The sequence below is a fragment of the Carcharhinus amblyrhynchos genome, chromosome 14 (genome assembly GCF_965287045.1).
Source record: "Carcharhinus amblyrhynchos chromosome 14, sCarAmb.v2.hapA, whole genome shotgun sequence".
NCBI lineage: Eukaryota > Metazoa > Chordata > Chondrichthyes > Carcharhiniformes > Carcharhinidae > Carcharhinus > Carcharhinus amblyrhynchos.
The window spans coordinates 42637517-42660638 of record NC_137337.1 but is presented as its reverse complement, the minus strand read 5'-3'; the positions used below and the strand labels follow the sequence as shown (position 1 = coordinate 42660638).

Here is a 23122-nt window from a genome sequence, read left to right as displayed (position 1 = left end):
ACCCTTTGCCCCCGGGACTGGGTCGGTAGGTCACTAAGAGCCAGGATGGAGCTGCTGTTGAGGGCACCGCCGGGTCTGGGCCCCCCGTTGTCGGTGCTGGACATGCACACGGGCGGGGAGCCGCTGCGGATCGTCACCGGCGGCTTCCCCCCGGTGCTGGGGGACGACATCCTGAGCAAGCGTCGCTACGTGCGGGAGCGGCTGGACGGCCTGCGCCGGAGGCTGCTGCTGGAGCCCCGCGGCCACTCGGACATGTACGGGGCGCTGCTCGTGGACTCGGAGCGGCCGGACGCTCACCTCGGGGTCCTCTTCATGCACAACCAGGGCTACAGCACCATGTGCGGCCACGCCGTCCTGGCGCTCGGTCGCTTCGCCCTGGATTACGGGCTGGTCGCCCAGCCCAGCTCCCCCGAAAGCCAGGTCAACATCCACTGTCCCTGCGGCCTGGTCCGGACTTTCGTGCAGTACGACAAGGGCAAGAGCGGCCGCGCCCGCTTCCTGAGTGTCCCCGCATTTGTCTTCGCCACAGGTGAGAGGCCAGCTGGGCACGGCCTCTGCACCGTAACAGCCTGCAGTCAGCGCCTTTTAAATGTCTTGGGGTGAATCAAATTCACAGAATCATAAAATCCTACAGTGCAGAAGGAGGCAATTCGGCCCATCGAGACTGCAACAATCCCACTCAGGCCTTATCCCCATAACCCCATGTGTTTACCCTGTGAATTCCCCTGGTACTATGGGGCAATGTAACATGGCCAGTCCACCTAATCTTTGGAGCATGCGAGGAAACTGGAGCATCCGGAGGAAACCGACGCAGACATGAAGGGAATATGCAAACTCAATACAGACAGTGACCCAAGGCCAGAATTGGGCCCCTGGTGCTATGAGGCAGCAGCGCTAACCACTGTGCTACCCTCGATAATATCACTAGGCCATCCTGCCCTGCTCCCATTCCAAAATTGTGTAGATATGGACCAAATATTACAGATGCTGGCAATCTGAAATGAGCACTGTATTCCAGTACATGTATTTCAATACATCTGACAATACTAAAACTAAAACAAAATATTGGAGAAACATTAGCTGTATCTATAGAGAAGAAAACTGAGTTAACGGGTGGAATTTTCCTGTCCCGCCCACCACAGGAATCATAGTGGGCAGGACATGAACCACAGGTCCATTGACCTCGGGTGGGATTTTCCAGTCTTGGGGCATGTGTGGGCAAGACTTTCTGGACAATGTTTCAGGTCAGTGACCTTTCATCAAAATCAGAACAATCATCGACCTGAAACATTAACTGTTTTTACTTATTCACTGTTACTGCCAGTTCTGCTTAGTGTTTCCAACATTTTCTATCACTTGACTAAAGTCTATGTCCACTCACATGGTGCTTGCGACCACAACTTTATCTCTTGCGCTTCATGGTGCCAGGGCTGAGGACAAGAGCCATTTTCTTCTGGCTTGTTTGATTGTCATGGTGGGATTACTGACCTTTTCTGTGATGAGTTCATTTTAGGACCAATTACCTTACCTATTTCTGATGTTATCAATTACATTGCCACTAATATGTTGGCATCTCATTCCACATAATAGCTGTTCCTTCTCTTGATACAGTTCTACCCTCCAAAATGTAGCTACTTAAGCATTTGTACAGCATTTTAAAATGTGCACAAATGTCAAGAATTTGTATCATGAGCACAAACCCTTATAACTATTCCTTCAGTGCCTTTAATAAAGTAAAATATTTCAGGCATTGGAAATGGTCATTTATGTTATTTCTCTTAGTGTTACACCAGTCTCTTGAACATATAGGCAATAGACTCACTAAGAGAATCTTTGCATTAGGTAAGAGCCATTATGCATATATGTACATGCAATATTCAGTACCAGTTTATTCATCTGTCTTGCAGATGTTGCTGTTGATATACCAGGACATGGGAAGATTATAGTGGACATTTCATATGGAGGTGCTTTTTATGCATTTGTGAGCGCAGATCATTTTGGTTTGGATGTTCGTTCCTCCAGGATCCGCAGTCTTATAGATGCAGCAGTAACTGTAACTAATGCTGTGGCAGCTCAGGTATGTAGAGAAGCCAAATATTGTTCTGATTTCATCAGTACTTTCTTCTCACAATCTGATTGCAAATTAGTTTTGCACTTCATTTTTTCAGAAGCTGGAATTATAGCCATGTGTCTTTTTCATTGAGAATGGATTCCTCCTGCCTCAAAACTGAGAATGAGTTCCTGAAAACATTTTTATTTAATTATAATTTTCAAACCTAATTGACAGTCAGGAATTGTGCTTTTAATGAAAATTTGGGCAAAAATCCAACATGCTATTCTGTGTTCAACTTCCCCAGACCATGCACTTGTGGGAACTCAACATAAAGATCTCACAACTTTACACACCTTTTGTATCCAGGAACAATGCAGGAACTCAAACTGTTGGCATAACTTGCTTAGCAGGCTTATGGAGCTTGATCCATTATTTTATGACTAAAATATTTTCCTGAGAGTCCCATAAAGCATTAAGAATGATTACTTATACATTCTGGAGTTTGTAACTCTTTGCATCAGGGTTGAATTTTTCAGTTTCCTCAGTTACTACCAGATATAAAAACAATATTCACTTTAAATTTTCTTCAAGCACATCAATGCTAGTGCATCAGTTCGAACCCCCCCCACCGAGGCTAGCCCCCCTTGTGTCTTCCACCTGGTCTCCAAAACCTAACCTGACCTCCCAACCTTCCCTCCCCATCCTCATTATTGTTATTCAATTTCTCCCTGCCCAAGACATTAAGACTTGGCTTAATCCAGCCTCTATGACAGATCTTCCTGGGGACTTTGTTGAGCAGCAGTGAATACAAGCATCTGCCCCAGTGGAACAACTCAGTGACATCCAATCAGATTGGATGTTCTCAAGGGTGGATTTTTCTCTCCCTGAGAGGCAGAAGCCCCACACTCATGTAATTATCACTGTAAAACAGCCCAAGAGGCTGACATTTCTACCAGGGGTAGGGTTTATATCTTTGGCCAGTGAGTTCTGATGGGAATGATGAGCACTTTTGTAGTAAGAACTTACCTTGTAGAACTGTTTAAATCATTTAAAAGCATTTTTGCGGGCTTTTTGTATCTACCGCTTTAAGAATTCTAAGGGAGTGGATAGCAGGGAGTTGTGGGGGAGCAGGCTTTAAAACAGCGCCAGGTTTAAAAGGAGGCCTGGTGTAGAGTGGGCAGCGGAGTGAGAGGGAAGCAGAGTGAGCTACTAGGGCTGGGGAGAAAAAGGGCCAGGTAAGTTTGTGTTGAAATTTTCAATATTACTACAGTGAATAATGGAGGGGCATGTGATGTGTTGTTTCTGTATGATGTGGGAGCTGGTGGACCCCAGGGTCCTTCCCAGTGACCATGTCTGCAGTAAGTGCAGGTTGCTGGAGGAGCTCCAGCTCAAGGTAGATGAGCTGGCCTCTGAGCTACAGACACTGAGGCTCATCAGGGGGAGAGAGGGTGCCATTGTCAATGGGGTGCAAGTGACATCCACCCCCCCTAGACTGGCTAACTCTAAGGGTCAGGAACAAGAGGGGGCTGCTGAGAGGAGGATGGAGGGTGGGGAGCGGAGGAAGGAGGGTGGGGAGCGGATGCCTCAGCCTCTCAATCTGCATAACAGGTTTGAGGTTCTTGCTTCCAGTCTGGACGAGAACAAGGGAGGTGAGGTTGGTGAGCAAACTGCACACAGTACAGTGATGCAGACGCAAGACATAGGCAAAGAGAAGGTGAAAAGGAACGTAGTAGTAATTGGAGGTAGTGGGGTTAAGGGTATTGACACTGTCCTTTGTCACAATGACAAAGTGCACAGAAGGGTGTGTTGTCTGCCTGGTGCTCGGGTCCGGGATGTCACATCTGGGCTGCAGAGGAACCTGGAGTATGGAGGGTGAGAATCCGGTCGTTGTCGTACATGTGGGTGCCAACGACGTAGGCAAAATGCAAACTGAGGATCTGGGGAGGGAGTATGAAAAGCTGGGAATGGAATTAAAAAGTAGAACTGACAAGGTGGTTATCTCTGGGCTACTGCCTGAACCGAGTGCAGACGGGCGTAAGGTTGATAAGATTAAGGAAGTGAATTGGTGGCTCAGAGATTGGTGTGGGAGGAATGGGTTTGAATTTATGGGGCATTGGCATCAGTATTGGGGTAGGTGGGACCTGTTCGGGCGGGATGGGGTTGGTCTGAACCGTGCTGGGACCAGAGTCCTGGCGAATCGTGTAAATAGGACTGTAGACAGGGCTTTAAACTAATTGGGGGGGGGAGGAGGGTGCGAGGGTAGGTGACATTACGGGGTCTAAAGTAAAGGAGAGCGTACAGGTAAGGGAAGAGGCCGAGGATGTCCCAATAATAAAGGGAGTAGGGGGCGTGAGTATGGTTGGTGGCGTTCTGGCAAATAGGGTCCAGGTGAAGGCTGGGATGAAGGCACTTTATCCGAATGCACGAAGCGTTCGGAATAAAGTGGATGAGCTGGTGGCGCAGATCAGCACAAATGGATATGATCTGGTGGCTAATACAGAGACGTGGCTGCAAGGTGACAGGGACTGGGAGCTGAATGTCCAGGGGTATCAAGTGTTTAGGAAGGATAGGCGGGAGGAAAAAGGGGGGGGGCATAGCTCTGCTGATTAAGGATAACATCAGGGTGGTAGCAAGGGATGATATAGGAACCAAAGAGCAGAAAGTAGAATCGTTGTGGGTGGAGATTAGGAACAGCAAAGGGAGGAAGACGCTGGTGGGTGTCATCTATAGGCCCCCGGATAATGATCTGGAGGTGGGGCAGGCTGTTAACACGCAAATAAGTGCGGCGTGCAGGAATGGAACGGCGAGAATTATGGGGGATTTCAATCTACATATTGATTGGTCGACCCATGTTGGACGCAGTGGGCTCGAGGAGGAGTTCTTGGAATGCTGCCAGGATAGTTTCCTTGAACAGTGTGTGTTGGAGCCGACAAGGGAGCGAGCTATCTTGGATCTGGTATTATGTAATGAGGCGGGTAGAATTAGGGACCTTGTGGTGAAGGATCCTCTTGGGGAGAGTGATCATTGTATGGTGGAGTTTCTGGTGCAGATGGAGGAGGAGAAAGGGGGTTCCCGGACACGCTTCCTTTGTTTGAACAGAGGGGAGTACGGTAGGATGAGAGAAGAATTGGCGAATGTTGACTGGGGGAGCGCGTTGGAAGGTAGGTCTGCTGAGGAGCAGTGGAGGATCTTTAAGGAGATCTTTCTTGGTGCTCAGCAGAAATTTATTCCGATGGTTAAAAAGGACCGTAGGAGGAGAGGTAATAAGCCGTGGCTAACGAAGGAGGTGAAGAAGAGTGTTAAATTAAAAGCGGAGGCGTTTAGAGTAGCTAAGAGTAGTGGGCGAGAAGAGGATTGGGAGAGGTTTAAATGTCAGCAAAGATTGACAAAGAAGTTGATAAAGAAGGGTAGGAGAATCTATGAAGCTGGGCTAGCGCTTAATATAAAAAAGGATAGCAAGAGTTTTTATAAATATATAAAAAGGAAGAGGCTGGCTAGGGTGAACGTTGGACCCTTAGAGGATGAGAGGGGGGACTTAGTGGTAGGGGATGGGAAAATGGCTGAGGTCTTGAGTAACTTTTTTGTTTCGGTCTTCACGGAGGAGGACGTGAATAATTTGCCGGGTGTTAGCGATGGAAAGGTGGTAGGACTGGAGGGTCTCAATGACATTATTGTTACTAGAGAGGCGGTGCTCGACAGACTGGAGGGACTGATTGTGGACAAGTCCCCAGGACCGGATGGAATGCATCCGAGGGTTCTGAAAGAAATGGTGGAGGTGATAGTAGATGCCTTGGTGGTTATTTTCCAAACGTCACTGGATTCCGGGGAAGTGCCGGAAGATTGGAAAACGGCTAATGTTACGCCGTTGTTTAAGAAGGATGGCAGGGAATTATAGGCCGGTTAGTTTAACGTCTGTTGTAGGTAAAATGTTAGAATCCGTCATCAAGGAGGAAATAGCGAGGCGTCTTGAAGGGAATTGCTTGATAGAGCAGACGCAGCACAGTTTCGTTAAGGGGAAGTCGTGTCTGACAAATTTATTGGAGTTCTATGAGGATGTGTCTAGGGCGGTGGATAGAGGAGAGCCGGTGGATGTGGTCTTTCTTGATTTACAGAAGGCGTTTGACAAGGTACCTCACAAGAGGTTATTGCAGAAGGTAAGGGGGCATGGAGTTGGGGGTAGGGTGTTAGCGTGGATCGAGGATTGGTTGTCAAATAGGAGGCAGAGAGTGGGGGTTAATGGGTGCTATTCGGATTGGCGGTTGGTGACTAGTGGAGTGCCCCGGGGGTCGGTGCTCGGGCCTCAGCTATTTACCATTTATATAGATGATCTGGAGGAGGGAACCGAGTGTATGGTGTTGAAATTTGCTGATGACACCAAGATTGGTGGAACGGCAAATTGCGCGGAGGGTGTGGAGAGTCTGCAGAAGGATCTAGATAGGCTGGGCAAATGGGCCAGGAACTGGCAAATGGAATTTAATGTTGGCAAGTGCGAGGTGGTCCACTTTGGTAGGAATAATGGTAGGAAGGACTATTACTTACGTGGCGAAAAACTGCAGCAGGCGACGGTGCAGAGGGACCTCGGGGTCCTTGTGCATGAGTCGCAAAAACCCAGCCTGCAGGTGCAGCAGGTGGTCAGGAAGGCTAATGGGATGCTGGCCTTCATAGCGAGGGGCATTGAATATAAAAGTAGGGAGGTCTTGCTGCAGCTGTATAGGGCATTGGTGAGGCCGCAGCTGGAGTACTGTGTGCAGCTTTGGTCCCCGCACCTGTGCAAAGATATTTTGGCCTTGGAGGGAGTGCAGAGGAGGTTTACTAGGCTGATACCGGAGTTGAGGGGGTTGAGCTATGAGGAGAGGCTGAATAAACTAGGCTTGTACTCGTTAGAGTTTAGAAGAATGAGGGGAGATCTCATTGAGACATTAAGATGATGAATGGGATGGATAGGATAGAGGTGGAGAGACTCTTCCCGCTCAGAAAGGACAGTAGGACTTGGGGGCACAGCCCCAAGATAAAGGGGAGGCGGTTTAGAACAGAGTTGAGGAGGAACTTCTTCACTCAAAGGGTGGCGAATCTCTGGAATTCTCTGCCCGTTGAAGTGGTGGAGGCTGCCTCGCTAAATATTTTTAAGACGCGGGTTGATGGGTTTTTGATAAGCGAGGGGATTAAGGGTTATGGGGAGAGGGCGGGAATGTGGAACTGAGCCACGACAGATCAGCCATGATCTTACTGAATGGCGGGGCAGGCTCGAAGGGCTAGATGGCCTACTCCTGCTCCTATTTCTTATGTTCTTATGATCTCTCCCTCCCTTTGGAGTCAAGTTTTTCCATCTCAGGCTCCAGGGACGTGAGAAGAATTCTTAAAAGATTGATTACCTACCTTCTGTGGTTTTCTTCGTTGCTAAAAATAATACAGAGGACATATATACTTTAATTTACTTTTGATCTAATGAGCCAGTGTGGGCATGAGAATTTTACTGTGGGCAACTGACCAGATTGGTATCTCTCGATGACAGCTCAAACCTATTTCACTAAGAGGCATTACCCACAAAATGGGTCGCCCAGAATTCACTCTCACTCAATTTTGACCTCTGAAGAGTATGTAATTTTAAAAAAACCGACCATCAGGTTGATTTTTTTCTTTGTTGAATTCTAATTTAACTACTTTCATAGATCTAGTTCACCTAGTACACATTTTGAGATTCTGAGGAGCACTTCAATATAACAACTATTAAAACAGACTTTTTTGGTATCTACCAAAAACAACTATTGCTATTAATGCAATAAATATCAAACGCTGCTCAGTAATTTTTGTTTTTACAGGTTAAACTCCACCACCCTGACAGTGAAGACCTCGCCTTCCTCTATGGCACTATATTAACTGATGGAAAAGATGTGTTTTCTGAAGAGCCAACAGCAAATATCTGTGTTTTTGCAGATGCTCAGGTGGGTAAAGTAACTGATTAACAAACTTCATTACAATGAACTTACTATACACATTTGAGCAGGCCTTGAAGTGTAAACATTATGCAATCTTTAGTGATTTCATCACAGCCAATTTATGAAGTGGCACAAAATAATCTATTTACTTTCTCAACTGAGATTCCCAGTCAGACTTGTTTTAGGAGATATTAGTTAATAATAATTTATTTAGCAAATATCGCATTTTTGTGCAATAAATAGGAAAGAAAATATCACCTCAGACATATTCAAAGTATTCCTGTTTAAAATACAAAATAAATTAATGAACTCAGTTGAAATTTGATGATTTTGAAAATATCTTGTTTTCCTACTATTGGTTGGTTTCTGCCTCATTAAGGGCAGCTCCACAAAATCCACTATAGGAGAAATTTCCCTGTGCACTGGAGCAGCTCTACTTCAAACACTAGGGGTTAAAACAAAGCTGACTATCATCTGAACAGTAATCAGAACTTGCACTTTTGCAAGCTCTTTATCAACATTTTAATACCTACGGTCAAAATATTCGGTCCATGCCTATTATTTATTATGCATTTGAGGAAAACATTTGAAAATAAAAAGTTCAAATATAATTCATGTATTAAAAAAGACATTTTGCACATTTTTTTTGTGTTTTACTTATTCTGAATAGGTTGACAGAAGTCCCTGTGGCTCGGGTGTGACAGCTCGTATTGCACTGCAGTATCACAAAGGATTAATTCTGCTGAATCAGACCAGGACATTTCAGAGTGGTCCAACAAGCTCGCTCTTCACAGCAAAAGCTGTAGAGGTGATTGACATATAAGTTATTGTTGCTTTTTGAAATCTAATACAACAGCACTTTTTAACACAAACCTTAACAGTTAGCAGCATTTATATTTTGTATTAAATGTCAGGAGCTAGTAGTCCGCATCTTCTATATCAAAAAACTATACCGTCACTATCCAGTATTCACCCAAAATTGTAGGAACTAACTTAAGCTTTAGAAATTAATGCCTATTAGAAATTTCATTTTTTAATTGCTCATGTAAGATTTTCTTCCAATCAATCTTAATTGTTACAATTATTTTAAACAAGACTTAGTCGATGATTCCAAATCTTTCAACAATAAATAAAGGAAGTTTTTCTCTTCATTATGAAATTAAAGAAAAATCTTCCACAAAATTATCGAATTTATTAAGATGGCAAATACAATGCAATTTGCAACAGTGCAACACTCAGTCTTGTGCAGCTTCAACCAAGCACTCTGCAATCTTGATAAAGATTTTCCATTGTGTTATTTTTTGTAATGTCACTAGGGACCCAATTCAACAATCCCCTCAGTTGTGTTTTAACTGACCATTTAAACATGACCAGCCTCTAGTCATCTACACTGAGTTCCGCTTTCACCAAGTTGAGAATTACATTGAGTGACATGGACTCTGCTCGCTCTATCTGTCTTAAATCAAAAAATTGAAATATAGTGCCCAGAATTGCATCTGGACCAAGACTACAATTTTTTTTCTAGTTAATTAAGTGTGTTCCACTCTTAGGTTTCTGCCTGCAAAATTAGGATAAGGTAGCAAAGTCATTTGTACATAAGTTAAATTGAGAAATTGGACAAAATACCTATATGGAATGTAGAATGTTTGCAAGTGCTCAACAACTAATTCCTAAAAGTGTCTCTTAAATACTAGCAAATGGTAATTTTAACAGAATAAACATACTGGCAGTGCAAGAGGCTATTAGAAAACACCCAAGTGACAATGTGTGAATCAGACAATTTGCACAATCCCAGCACCTTGGGAAAGCCAGCTGCTGATTAGCATTTTGAAATATTTCCATTCTTTATCAAAGCAGCTATCACCTACTTTTATAGAACAGAGTTGGTGATCCACGAGAGGCAAATGTGATGTGAGAAAATACATTTTCACACAGCAAGTGGTTGGGGTTTGGAATGCACTGCCTGGAAGCGTGATGGAGGCAGGTTCAATCGAAGATTTCAAGAGGGCATTGGATGATTACTCAAATAAAAGAATGAGGAGGGCACTAAGTCATGATGCTTGTTTGGGGAACTAATGCAAACACATTGGACCAAATGGTTTCCTTCTGTACCATAATTCTGTGATACACATCGGCAATATGACAATAATAAATATGGCAAAAACCAAAGACAAGCTACTATCCAGTCACTCAAGTTCAGTGATAACAATAAACCTCTGCTTGCCTTCAAACTACCTTGAAATGCTGCTTAACTCAAACTTTTTGTTAGTTAAGGTTTTGTGCGCTACTAGTTGTTCAGGTTAAGACTAAAAAAGTACAAGAGGCGAGTTCCTCCATGTGCTTTGGCTTCTTAATATAGCGTTTCGTTGAATAAATCTTATCATATTCCTTTGGTTCTTCAGTGCTTGGTTGTGCTTGGACTTGATATTGGAAGAAAAATATGATAGTGATAATGGCTCACTTAACCCTACATGCACAACGCAATTGGAAAGAGGCAAAATTACAAATCTTTCAGGTATGCACAAATTTAGAATAGCTACAGTTAAATGTGCAAATGTTAATAATTCACCAATGCATTAAATAAATGTTTTGTCTTTCTTTAAAGACTCTAAATGTTTATCCCTGGGGTAATAAGTAAAATAAGTAGGATGGGTATAGAGGGCTATGAGCCAAATGCGGGCAATTGGGATTAGCTTAGGGGTTTTAAAAAAGAGAGGGCGGCATAGACAAGTTGGACCGGAGGGCCTGTTTCCATGCTGTAAACCTCTATGACTGTCATAACTTGTCTAGTACTGTTACAGAGTAAAGAGACAGCAACTTTCAGAGTGCAAACATGTATAGTTAAATGTGAAATCCAGAAGCTGTGTCTGCATTACTGTGAAGATGTACAAGCTATGCTGTAACAGAACCTCAAATATAGCTTCAGCTTTGAAATACATTCAATGGCATGAAGAGGGGGGTACTTACCACCAATTACTCACTAAACATACCTGAAAAGATTAGGGCTGTTGCAGTTAGGACTAAGTAATTTTTTTACATGGTGTGATAAGTGATAATTACTGCCAAGCAACTTTCCTGCCCCTGAAAATTTTACTTGTATGGTGTCTCAGTCCTTCAGAACTTCGTCACTATTGGAGATTTTGTAAAACAATTTATTTTAGATTTTTTTCTTGAGTCTCCTACCTTGTCTGCCAATTTCATCTTTCTCAATCTTTATTTTACTTTCTGCACACAATATAAACCTAATTTATACTTTTTGCTTTAGGCCGTGTGTCTCAGAAAGGATTCTTCAGTCTGCTCGATTGAAGAGTCTTACTGTTCTTTTCCCTTTTCACGTTCCCAATAGAAGGCACTGAATTAAATGTTGGGCCAAATCCTCTGGTCTCTGGATTGTGGAGACCACACGACTGAAGATATGCTTGGGATTCTGTGCAAGTTATGATGTGCGGAGCTACATGGAAACTACTCAGGAAGTTTCAACTTCCAATGGCAATTCTGACCCTCCGCAGGTAACTACACAACTGACCCCCCTGCCCCCTCCAAGACCTCCCAATCACCTGCATCGGCTTCCCTCGACTAGCCCTACCCACCCCCCCCCCACCCCCCGTTGAACATCCAACGCGACTATACCCCTCAAGCTAACCTGATTGCCATCCCAATTACCCACCTCACTCACCAGCCATCTCATTTCAGGAGGAGGCGGTGGCCTAATGATTTTAGTAATGACCTGCTAATGTTCTGGGGACTCAGGTTCAAATTCTGCCATGGCAGATAGTGGAATTTGAATTCCATAAAACAAATCTGGAAATAAGAGTATGTTGATGACCACAAAACCATTGTCGATTGTTGGAAAAACCATCTGGTTCACTAATGTCCTTTAGAGAAGGAAATCTGCCATCCTGGTCTGGGCTATATGTGAATCCAGAGCTACAGCAACGTGGTTAACTCTCAATTGTCCTCTGAAGGCGAGGAAATTTTTAATCAAAGCGGCAATGCAGCAATCATTGCTGATGCTCAGAGGATCTGGCCTTTGTATTTAGGGCAGCCGTCAACATAGTGATTGGGCGAGCGTGGCTGTGAAATCCCACTCTAAAGGTATCAAGATGTATGGGAAGAGTGTGGTGTTGAGATAGAAGATCAGCCATGGTCATATTGAATGAAGGAGCAGGCTGAAAGGGCCAAATGTCCTACTCCTGTTGCTATGTTCTATGTTTCTACACCTATTATTGTTGGGATCACCCTATTCACCTGAGCACATCTGTGTATCAGAAATCATGTCTTTAAGAGGGAGGTCAGATGATTTTTTTTTGAAGTGTTGTGTTTTATTGTGGACTTAACATGAAGAATAGCTCCCCAGTTATGGTCAGAGATAAAGGAAAAAAAAAGAGGAATGTAGAATACAAAGAATAGTACAGCACAGGAACAGGCCCTTCAAGCCTGCACCGATCACGTTTACCTATTTAAATCAACCCTGCTTATCCCTCTATTCCCCGCATGTTCATATGTTTGTCAAGATAAGTTTTAAATGTGGCTAACATAACTGCATCAACCACCTCACTTGGCAGTGCATTTCAGACCCTCTGTTTAAAATAAAAACCTCCCCGCACACATTTCCACTGAACCTTCCCCCCTTAACTCCCAACTGTTCACTGTATCCATGCCTCTATAATTTTATAAACTTCCATCAGGTCACTCCTCAGCCTCCATCTTTCCAGGGACAACAATTCCAGTTTATTTACAGTTTAGCACAAGACAGATTCCTGGTTGAGGGGTTGATTAGGTCCAGGTGGAGATCAGACCAGTAGCTGATCAGAAATGCTCACAAATGTTCATTTAAGAAAAGTAACCAAATTGTAAGGTGATGAGAATTGTTACAAATGTTTCCTGTTGTCCTATTAATGAATGCAATATAAACAAATAGTGAACGTGCATTCTGCTGACTTCCTTTACTGGTGAAATAGTGTGCATTCCAAAAGATTGGAGAAGCACACTTACATGCATGAGTGAAAGAGACAATATCCAGTCCAGATTACAGCAATAACATGGGTTATGATCAGATATTGAGTAGGATGGATGCAAGATCTCCCTGTTTCAGTGACTTGTCCTGCAGAATCTCAGCATTGTTGAAGAATTGTAACCAGAGCATTAGGTTTAGAAAGATTACTATTTGAATTAATATGGGATGAGTAACTATCAAAAATACATCTGTAAAAGCTGGTCATTTTTGACATTAGAGTTAGAGTCCAGTGATATAAAATTTTTGGATAGCACAAACGTTGGTGACTCATGCCCTGCTATAATTGTATTATTATCTTACCATGAGAAATATTGTGAGAAGATTGCTAAAAATGTATTTTTCCCTCTAGGAAACAACATGTGGTGATTTCAAAGCTGTTATAGTGGAAGTGTCAGGGCAAGCACATTACACTGGAACAGGAAGATTTTACGTGGAAGATGATGATGACCTGAAAGATGGGTTTCTTCTCAAATAAATCAGTAAAAGAAATTCCAGTCAATAATGTTATTGTCCTAAACGTGCATTCTTTATATAAATCTTAATACCTTAAGGGCATTATGAATTATTGTTGTATCATTAAGTTGATAACAGGTAAATCATGAGTTAAAATATTTACTATGAATTTAGAACTAAATAATGCTTTTTTAAAATCTGTTTTACACTAGAAATGTTTAAATGTAAACTGATATTTTGATCTTCATCATTTTCCTTAGTTATTACTGCATTATGCAGTGAAATTCTATGCAGTGTTAATTGTAAGGCAATTACGATTGTCTTCAGCATATTTCAGCTGCCATTGAATCACACTACACTTGCTGCTTTTGAAGTTATTAATCTGAGGCTTAGAATATGTATTAAAACCCAGAACCTGTGAAGTCATTATTTCCAAATATCAGCACTGCCATTTCAAAAGTGATATTTTTATACATAATAAAAGATTTCAACTAAATTTTGCTGCTAGGGTAAGTAATTATAAGAGCTACAACTTGAAATTTATACTAAATGCAGGTGATTTTTCAAATAATAGCTTAATTTGCATAATTCTGTATCTTGAGTATCTGTTACTGGTAACCAATAAAGCTCTAACTTAATATGTATTTAGATTTGGTATGTGACATGGTCATTTTATGTGAAGTTGTACAAAAACATAAGCAGGATAGCTAAGCCATGCCAGTTGCTTCAAATCTGGGATGTTAACATAAGAAATAGGAGCAGGAGTAGGCCATCTAGCCCTTCAAGCCTGCTCCGCCATTCAATAAGATCATGGCTGATCTGTCGTGGCTCAGTTCCACATTCCTGCCCTCTCCCCATAACCCTTAATCCCCTCGCTTATCAAAAACCCATCAACCCGCGTCTTAAAAATATTTAGCGAGGCAGCCTCCACCACTTCAACGGGCAGAGAATTCCGGAGATTCACCACCCTTTGAGTGAAGAAGTTCCTCCTCAACTCCGTTCTAAACTGCACCCCCCCCCCCCTTATCTTGAGGCTATGCCCCCTAGTCCTACTGTCCTTTCTGAGCGGGAAGAGTCTCTCCACCTCTATCCTATCCATCCCATTCATCATCTTATATGTCTCAATGAGATCTCCCCTCATTCTTCTAAACTCTAACGAGTACAAGCCTAGTTTATTCAGCCTCTCCTCATAGCTGAACCCCCTCAACTCCGGCATCAGCCTAGTAAACCTCCTCTGCACTCCCTCCAAGGCCAAAATATCCTTGCGTAAGTGCGGTGACCAAAACTGCACACAGTACTCCAGCTGCGGCCTCACCAGTGCCCTATACAGCTGCAGCAAGACCTCCCTACTTTTATATTCAATCCCCCTCGCTATGAAGGCCAGCATCCCATTCGCCTTCCTGACCACCTGCTGCAACTGCAGCCTGGGTTTTTGCGACTCATGCACAAGGACCCTGAGGTCCCTCTGCACCGTTGCCTGCTGCAGTTTTTCGCCACGTAAGTAATAGTCCTTCCTACCATTATTCCTACCAAAGTGGACCACCTCGCACTTGCCAACATTAAATTCCATTTGCCAGTTCCTGGCCCATTCGCCCAGCCTATCTAGATCCTTCTACAGACTCTCCACACCCCCCGCGCAACCTTGGTGTCATCAGCAAATTTCGACACCATACACTCGGTTCCCTCCTCCAGATCATCTATATAAATGGTAAATAGCTGAGGCCCCAGCACTGACCCCTGGGGCACTCCACTAGTCACCAACTGCCAAACCGAATAGCACCCATTGACCCCCACTCTCTGCCTCCTATTAGACAGCCAATCCTCTATCCACGCTAACATCCTACCCCCAACTCCATGCCCCCTTACCTTCTGCAATAACCTCTTGTGAGGTATCTTGTCAAACGCCTTCTGAAAATCAAGAAAGACCACATCCACCGGCTCTCCTCTATCCACCACCCTAGACACATCCTCATAGATCTCCAATAAATTTGTCAGACATGACTTCCCCTTAACGAAACCGTGCTGCGGCTGCTCTATCAAACAATTCCCCTCAAGATGCCCCGCTATTTCCTCCTTGATGTCGGATTCTAACATTTTAAGATCCGGCTTCTTCTTGAGAATTAACCTCTGTGACAAATAGGAAAATATAATTCAGAATGTTCAAAAGCAGGTGGGATGTTATCCAAAGGCTTTTAATGAACGGCTGATTGAGTAAAGTTGCTGAATGTTAACCTGCATAGTTTCCTTGTTGGATAATAGAGCCTTATCAGAACCTAGCTACTGGATTTAAGAATATTCATAAACAAAGGAAGCAATTAGCTTTAGAATCCAAGGGGTATCCATACCAAAGCAAGTTGAATGTAGAAAATTTACCTAATTTGAAATTCTGATACTTTTTTTATAATGTTCAAATATCATCACGTGAGATTTCCAACTCAGAACTGTGTAGACGGAAGAAGATTCTAGGATTCCAATGATCTACTTAATCTCAGTTCTTCACAATAGCCTTGATTAAATATTTAATAACATGCCTAATGTTAATCATTTCACCATTAATCATTTGTTGCCATATTTTCAGCTGCCTGGGCTCCAAACTCTGAAATTTCCTTCATAACCCCTTTTCTCCCCCTCCACCTTTCATCCTTAAAGATTATCCTTAAAACTGATTATTCCCATCAGACTTTTGGTCACCTGTCTTAAATATCTCCTCATTCAGCTAGGTGTCAAATGTTGTCCTCCAAAGTGGTTTGGGACATTGACAGAGCTAAAGGTGCTATCTCAATGTAAGCTGTTGTTCCTTATGACCACACACCAATTCATACAGGAAGCACATCAAATATTGAATGAAGATGGAATGAGCTTCAGCCGTGATGTCTTCCACCATTCAAAAGTCTGCTGCCTCACTGGAAAATGGTCACTTGATGAGTTACCAAAGGGTGACTGTCAAGGTAAAGGACAAGCAAAAATTGGAAAGGTTGAATTACCTGAGATGATTTGGATCTCAGAGTAGATCATTCAGCCCCTGAATCTGTTTAGTAAAGGAAACTCATCCCAATGTGATTAAATTTGCAGATTTTTAATCTGCAGCTAGATACACACTGCATCCTGAGGCCACTATATTAACACAGGTAATGTGTCATAAAGAGATGAAGAAGGTTACAATGTAACTATTATATTTTAGACCTAATGTTGAACATACATGATAAATCAATATGAAAAAGTTGATGTATCTTGATTTTTTTTTACTTCAATTCGTACAACTCTGCTTCTCATCCCTTTTAACTTCTTTGGGTGGGACAGGGTGGCTGCAGATGGCGAATGGATCCACAAACAACTGCAATTGGAGAATGATTGTGGGGCAATATGGCAATTCTGTGAAAATCGCCAATCAGTCATATTTAGCTCACCTACTTCATCCCATTATCTCCTGCCACCCTGCACTTTCCCTACCTCTTTGAACTACAGGCTTTATTGTCATCCTTAATACACCTTTTTTAACCCTTTATTTGATACACAGCAGAATTTCAACCTGTAACCTCCCTTTCTATTTTACTGAGGAGACTTTAATTACTCTTAGAAATCACTTCAAAAATATTTCATTTTGATGCCCTGTCATGAAAGGTGCTATATAAATGCAAGTCTCCTCCGGGAAAGAGGGGGTGGTTAGAATGATGAAAAACACTAATTGTTATGTCATTGTAAATAATTGGTAACAAGTGTTTACATTTAGAAAACTGAAAGAAAATTACTCAAAATTCAGTTGGTATTTTTTCAGCTGAACATTTATTAACTGACACTGTCTTTGCTGCTAACTACACTTTCCAAGCTTTACAAAGTTTAATTAGTTAGAATAGCTATTCTGCATTACAAAGAGGAGACAATGACCTAGTGATATTAGCGCTAGACTATTAATCCAGAAACTCAGCTAATGTTCTGGGGACCCAGGTTTGAATCCTGCCATGGCAGAAGCTGGAATTTGAATTCAATTTTTAAAAATCTGGAATTAATCTACAGAAAACCATTGTTGATTATTGGAAATACCCATCTGCTTCATTAATGTCCTTTCGGGAAGGAAATCTGCTGTCCTTAACTAATCTGGCCCGCATGTAACTCTAGAACCACGGCAATGTGGTTGCCTCTCAACTGCCCTCTGAACAAGGACAACTAGAGATGGGCAATAAATGCTGGCCAGCCAGTAACGTTTCATGTCTCACATATGAATAAAAAGAACACAATATAAACTTTGCTGATAAAACTCTTGAAAAGGACTTTTTCAAAATAAATTGAAGAAAATGTAGGAATTACTAGATGTTGAAAGAAAAGTTTCTCAGTATAGCTAGCTGAATGGTATTGATGAGTCTTAGTAAATCAGGCAAATTTGTATTATTTAGTATAGTACAGAAACACTAGTTCCATGCCAATATACTACATTACTATTTATAGTCGCTTGTAGTACAAAACTCAACCATTGCTGAAAAAAGATCTGTTGTCAAAATTTTTTGTCTTGCACTCATCAGGATAGATGTAAGAATGTCAAATTTCAAAAGAAGCAGTAATTTATACTGCAGGAGAAATAGATGCTTATTGGCTGGCAAGTTAATTTTGGTTGTGTTGTTGCCATGGAGAATGTACCATAGAACGGTTGTTTCTCATGTTTGTTTAATTCATGAAAGGTACAATGGTTGGACATATTTCTTTTGGCTGTGGAGAGCAGATCTTTGCACATGCATTTATGTAACTTTGAGCAAGTATTGTAGCTGCAGCACATTGTGTATTCGACTGATAATTTTAAATGGATTGTTAGCAATCTTAGCAAATTCAGGATTGATCAGTAAGGGCTGTCCAATTAAAGAATCACATTTAACATTAAACTTCTATACTCTGAGTTTTACAAACAGGGGTTGGCTGAGTACAGTCAGTGCATAGCCTACTGCAAACTGCTAACAGGATATGATCTGACTTTGTTGGGACATATGGCCATGTGACAGGCAGAACATCTTTTTGGCTTGACAACAGCATCACAGTACTGGGGAATTTCATGTGGTGCTACTACATTCTTGAAGGGGCCAATGGTTATGATGGCTGGTGTGGACAACATTGGTGTTACCAGCCATGAGTCTAACCCTGTTCTATCTGGGGTGGATTCGGGACTTGCCTCTGTGGTGGAGGTCACGACACTGTGGGGTTGGTCCTTTCTTCAGGCAGAGAACTTAAAGCTAAAAACTAGTAAGCAAATTACTGAGATGAGCTAAGTGAAAACGCCATGATTTCCTACTCTGTTGCAAGAGTACAGGAAAGTTGTAGCTTTCAGGCCTTTGTTAAAAGTAATTACTGTTCAATCACGATAGAAATCCAAATCTAACAACACAATTCACTGAAGGGTTCTGCTCTTAGCCCATTAATGAAAGCAGATCTTAGCTTTGAAGCTATAAAAGAGCAAATTCACTTGCTGGGTTGTGTTGTATTTAGAAAATTGTTTTCTCTCACGCTCTACAAAGTGAGACAATTCCTGAGTCACTGCATTTAAATACATTAACAGTATTCCCCACATTCTGGCAAAATGCAACGTGACATTCACAAATATAGAGCAGCATCAGGACTAATACTATCTCGAAGTTCTGGGGCGGAGGTTGTAATCAGTCACTCGAATTTACAACATACGCAAAAACAACAATTAAAAAGGTCACGCATGCCAAAAAAAGGAAAGTGTATTGGTTAGGACAGTGGAAAATGTCAGAATGGGGAATCTGAGCGACATTTCCAGAATTGTAATAAAATCATACGCTACACAGAAAGGCCTTTCAGCCCCTCATGACAATGCCAGCTCTTTGCAAAAGCAATCCAATTACACCAACTCCTTTGTTCCTGCCAGCTCCTTTTCCAATTTGCTTTTGAAAATGCTCACAATTCTTCTCCCGAGATTGTTCCTGTACGTGGTGTGTGCTTTGTCAGCTGGAAATGTGACATTAGGACTGAGAGAAGCTTATTTTTTCACTCTGGGTTGTGAATTATTGTAATTCTTTCCCTCAGAAGGTTGAGACTGCTCCACCTTTGAATATATTTAGGACTGAGATAAATTGGAGCAGGCTCAAAGGACGACATGATTTGTCCCTTTTTTTATGTTCGACGTTAGTAAATATAATTGTTGAAAAAGTGTTGACACTTCACTCTTCCTCTTTGATAATAACAAAAGTCGTTGATAATCGCAACCAAAACCGAAATTCAGCATTTAATTTCATCAATAAAATGTATTTCTGAATCTCTGGAAAGTTGTCAATGGTTTTAGCAATCCGCATTCGATCGTTCCCGTTAGCCGGGATATCTCTGTGTTGGAATTATTTGGACTGGTCCCTAACTAAGTGGATGTATTGACCATCGAATTTACCCGTTCCTCGGTGTCTCCTCAAAAGCCCCCATCATTTTTCCATGTTTTTAAATTCCCTGCCTTTGCCTATACATACTCAACAATTTCGATGCCCTTAATTTTCCGCTCCGAACTGGAACCTGCCCTTTGCTAATTTTCTAGAATGCTGCTTCCGAGTTTGCTGTTGAACCGGCATTTGCAATTCCACCGTCAAAGCCCCGAAATGCTGCCTCCTGCAGTGTTAGAGTTATACCCTAAACAGATATTAATGTGGCACAGATGGGCTAGTAGCTGTATGTTGGCTGCTGTCACATCAGAAAGACTAAGGACATTGACTGGGAAGGAATCTCAGATTGTTAGCGACCTTTTTCAAGTGGTGTGTTTCACTGCTTATATTGCTGCTGTCACTGAACATGTTCCCATATTTAACCGCTATGTCTCGGTGTTAAAACTATTTGGATTGTTTTTAAACTAAGTGGGTGCGTTTACTATCAAATGTAGCTATTCCCCGGGGTCTACTTTAAAACAGAGCTCCCCCCGCCTCCCTCTCCCCGCCGCAACCCCAGGAACTTGCCTGTGGATGGTGTGCCAGGCTTGCTGGTTGACGCATTACCAACCCCTGTTATTTCAGCCTCACCTCCTGCACTGGAGGTACTGACAAAACTCACATCAATCCACCCCATTACTAAATGCTCAATGCTAAAACATCTTCGGTGCCCGGACTGCAACCTGAGACTGCAATCCAGCCAACAAGAAGAATACACAATATTGCAACCCATCAGCTGCATCCTGGTGCAGTTCCGCTGTAGGTGGGCGACGTTTACGTCATGACCATGATCATGTGATCCTCAAGTCATGTGACTGGTCTTTTGTTTTCTCTACCTCTGACCAGTGGCTGCAGATCGGTGGAGCTCCTGCTACTCATGTAAGTTCACTTATAGCATGCTCCATTCGTTCATTCATTAATGTGCATTCTGCTCTAAAGCAGGGGCTTGTTTCATTGATGCTTCATCCTGGGCTGTTTGCTTGGCAGATTTTTCTTTTGTCAGTGGTAGTTTGTCCTCATCTTCCACTCTGAGGGGCAGCTGCCAGGATCTAGACTGGGAAATGAGCCCACGCCAGTGCTGTTCTGAATGTCACGCCTAATCAAATGTTCTTTCTGATGCCACAGGGTTGCAGCTGCTGTTTGAAGAGATACCGACGTAGCCCGTGGCAAATCATGCATATAAATTGTGCAAGTGATGGGGATGCTGGTGAGAGGGCTTCCCCCCTGGAGCCTCTGCAGCCTGAGCCAGAACCAGGCACCAGGGCCTGTAACTCGCATTCACCTGCTGCAATTTCCATCGCCGGTTGTGTATCGCTGTTAGGAAGGGGCAAGTGATGAATCCTCCACTTTGTGGATGTGTCGTGCAGCCTAATGGATCTTTCTACCAAGATTCCACTGTTATACAACCTCACGGAAATCAACAGCTCGGACACACCAGTCACCTCGCCCAGTGTGATCAGCAACCAAACCGGGGCAGCTCAGCAGGACCGAGCCAGTGGGCAGCCTCACACAAACTCCCTGCTCTATGGCATGGCCATGGCTTCCAAAGCTCTCATCCTCCTGCTCATTTTCCTGCTGTCCTGTCTGGGCAATTCGGCTGTCATCATGATGATCATCAAGCACCGGCAGCTCAGGACAGTGACCAATGCCTTTATCATGTCCCTGTCTCTGTCTGACCTTCTCACCGCCCTGCTGTGTGTGCCCTTCTCCTTCATCATGCTCTTCACCCAGGAGGGGGTTTGGATCTTTGGCGACCGGTTCTGCATCGCCAATGGCTTCTTCAACTCTTGCTTTGGGATTATCTCCACCCTCACCATGACCCTCATCTCCTTCGATCGTTATTATGCAATCGTCAGGCAGCCCCAGGAGAAGATTGGCAGGCGTAGGGCCACCCAGCTGTTGGTTGCTGTCTGGCTGACGGCAGTCCTGTTCTCTTTCCCCTGGTACCTCATCACACAAGTCCAGCGTCCACTGATAGTCCACAAGAAGGGGTTCTACCACTGCATGTACATCTTCCACTCGGGCAGCTCCCGCATGGGCACAAGTTACAGCATCACCCTGATTGTTATCTGCTACCTTCTGCCTTTCTCTTTGATGTGCTTCTGCCACTACAACATCTGCAAGACAGTGAGGCTGTCAGAGATTCGGGTGCGTCCAGTCACCACCTACGCCCATCTACTGCGCTTCTATAGTGAGATGAGGACGGCCACAACAGTTCTGATCATGATTGTCTTCATCATCTGCTGCTGGGGCCCCTATTGCGTAATGGGCATCATCACAGCCACTGGCAACTTTCACTTCACCCCCATCATGGACACTGTCGCCATCTGGCTGGCTTGGGCCAATGGAGCCCTCAATCCGCTCATCTACGCCACTAGAAACCCCAACATCTCCATGCTCTTGGGCAGGAATAGGGAAGATGGCTACAGGACTAGAAACATAGCAGCCTACTTGTCCAACCAGAGCCATGAGGCCAGGAGCAGGGTGGACAGGTTAAGGGATCGATATGTCAACCGGCAGGGTTCCGGCAGCAGGATGTCTTCCTCCAGCCCGGCAAACGGAGACGTTGCAATGTGGGCCTGTAAAAACCCAGCCGTGCTCTTCTGCAGAGACGGACAACCCGATACAGTGTCTGAGCTCATTGTTCCCAAATCACAGACTGCAGATACCAGCCTTTAACCTGTCAGTGCAGATTATTCACAATGGAGAGGTTTAACTTCACAAGCTTTTTTGAAAGCATAGGAATTTGTACCAAACAGTTTTTGATGCAAACCTGTTTACGATACGTTGTAGATTATATTTGAATAAACTGCAATTTAGACTTGAGGTGATAGGACTCTGAATAGTGTGGATGAACAGAGGGGTCTAGGTGTATGTGTACATAGATCCCTGAAAGTTGGGAATCAAGTAGATAGGGCTGTTAGGAAGGCATACGGTGTCTTGGCGTTTATTGGTAGGAGGATTGAATTTAGGAGCCGCAGCGTCATGTTGCAACTGTACAAAACTCTGGTGCGGCCGCACTTGGAGTATTGTGTGCAGTTCTGGTCCCCACGTTATAGGAAGGATGTGGAGGCTTTGGAGAGGGTGCAAAGGAGGTTTACCAGGATGTTGCCTGGTATGGAGGGGAGGTCCTATGAGGAGAGACTGAGGGATTTGAGGTTGTTTTCGTTAGAAAGAAGGCGGCTAAGAGGGGACCTTATTGAAACATATAAGATGATTAGAGGTTTAGATAGGGTGGACAGTGATAGCCTTT

At 43.3% G+C, this 23122-nt stretch overlaps 2 protein-coding genes across 5 annotated transcripts; both read left to right on the top strand.

Annotated features, from left to right (window-relative positions):
- The first annotated feature begins 16 nt into the window (after positions 1 to 16).
- Positions 17 to 14081, top strand: l3hypdh (trans-L-3-hydroxyproline dehydratase). Of its 4 annotated transcripts, none has more exons than XR_013888564.1 (6): positions 17 to 529; positions 1908 to 2077; positions 7873 to 7995; positions 8660 to 8797; positions 10392 to 10504; positions 13356 to 13465. XR_013888564.1 is itself a non-coding variant. In XM_080202797.1 (5 exons), exons 1-5 carry the CDS (start codon positions 46 to 48, stop codon positions 13479 to 13481), a joined length of 1041 nt encoding a protein of 346 aa, XP_080058923.1. In that variant the 5' UTR covers positions 17 to 45; the 3' UTR covers positions 13482 to 14081. The 4 variants fall into 4 exon arrangements, 1 of the variants encoding a protein (XP_080058923.1); XR_013888566.1 differs by lacking the exon at positions 13356 to 13465 and adding an exon at positions 11336 to 11442; XR_013888565.1 differs by lacking the exon at positions 13356 to 13465 and adding an exon at positions 11255 to 11439.
- Positions 14082 to 20705: 6624 nt separating this feature from the next.
- gpr135 (G protein-coupled receptor 135) lies at positions 20706 to 22836 on the top strand. Its single transcript, XM_080201997.1, has 2 exons — positions 20706 to 20748; positions 20995 to 22836. Exon 2 carries the CDS (start codon positions 21241 to 21243, stop codon positions 22546 to 22548), a length of 1308 nt encoding a protein of 435 aa, XP_080058123.1. The 5' UTR covers positions 20706 to 20748; positions 20995 to 21240; the 3' UTR covers positions 22549 to 22836.
- The last annotated feature ends 286 nt before the right edge of the window (positions 22837 to 23122 follow it).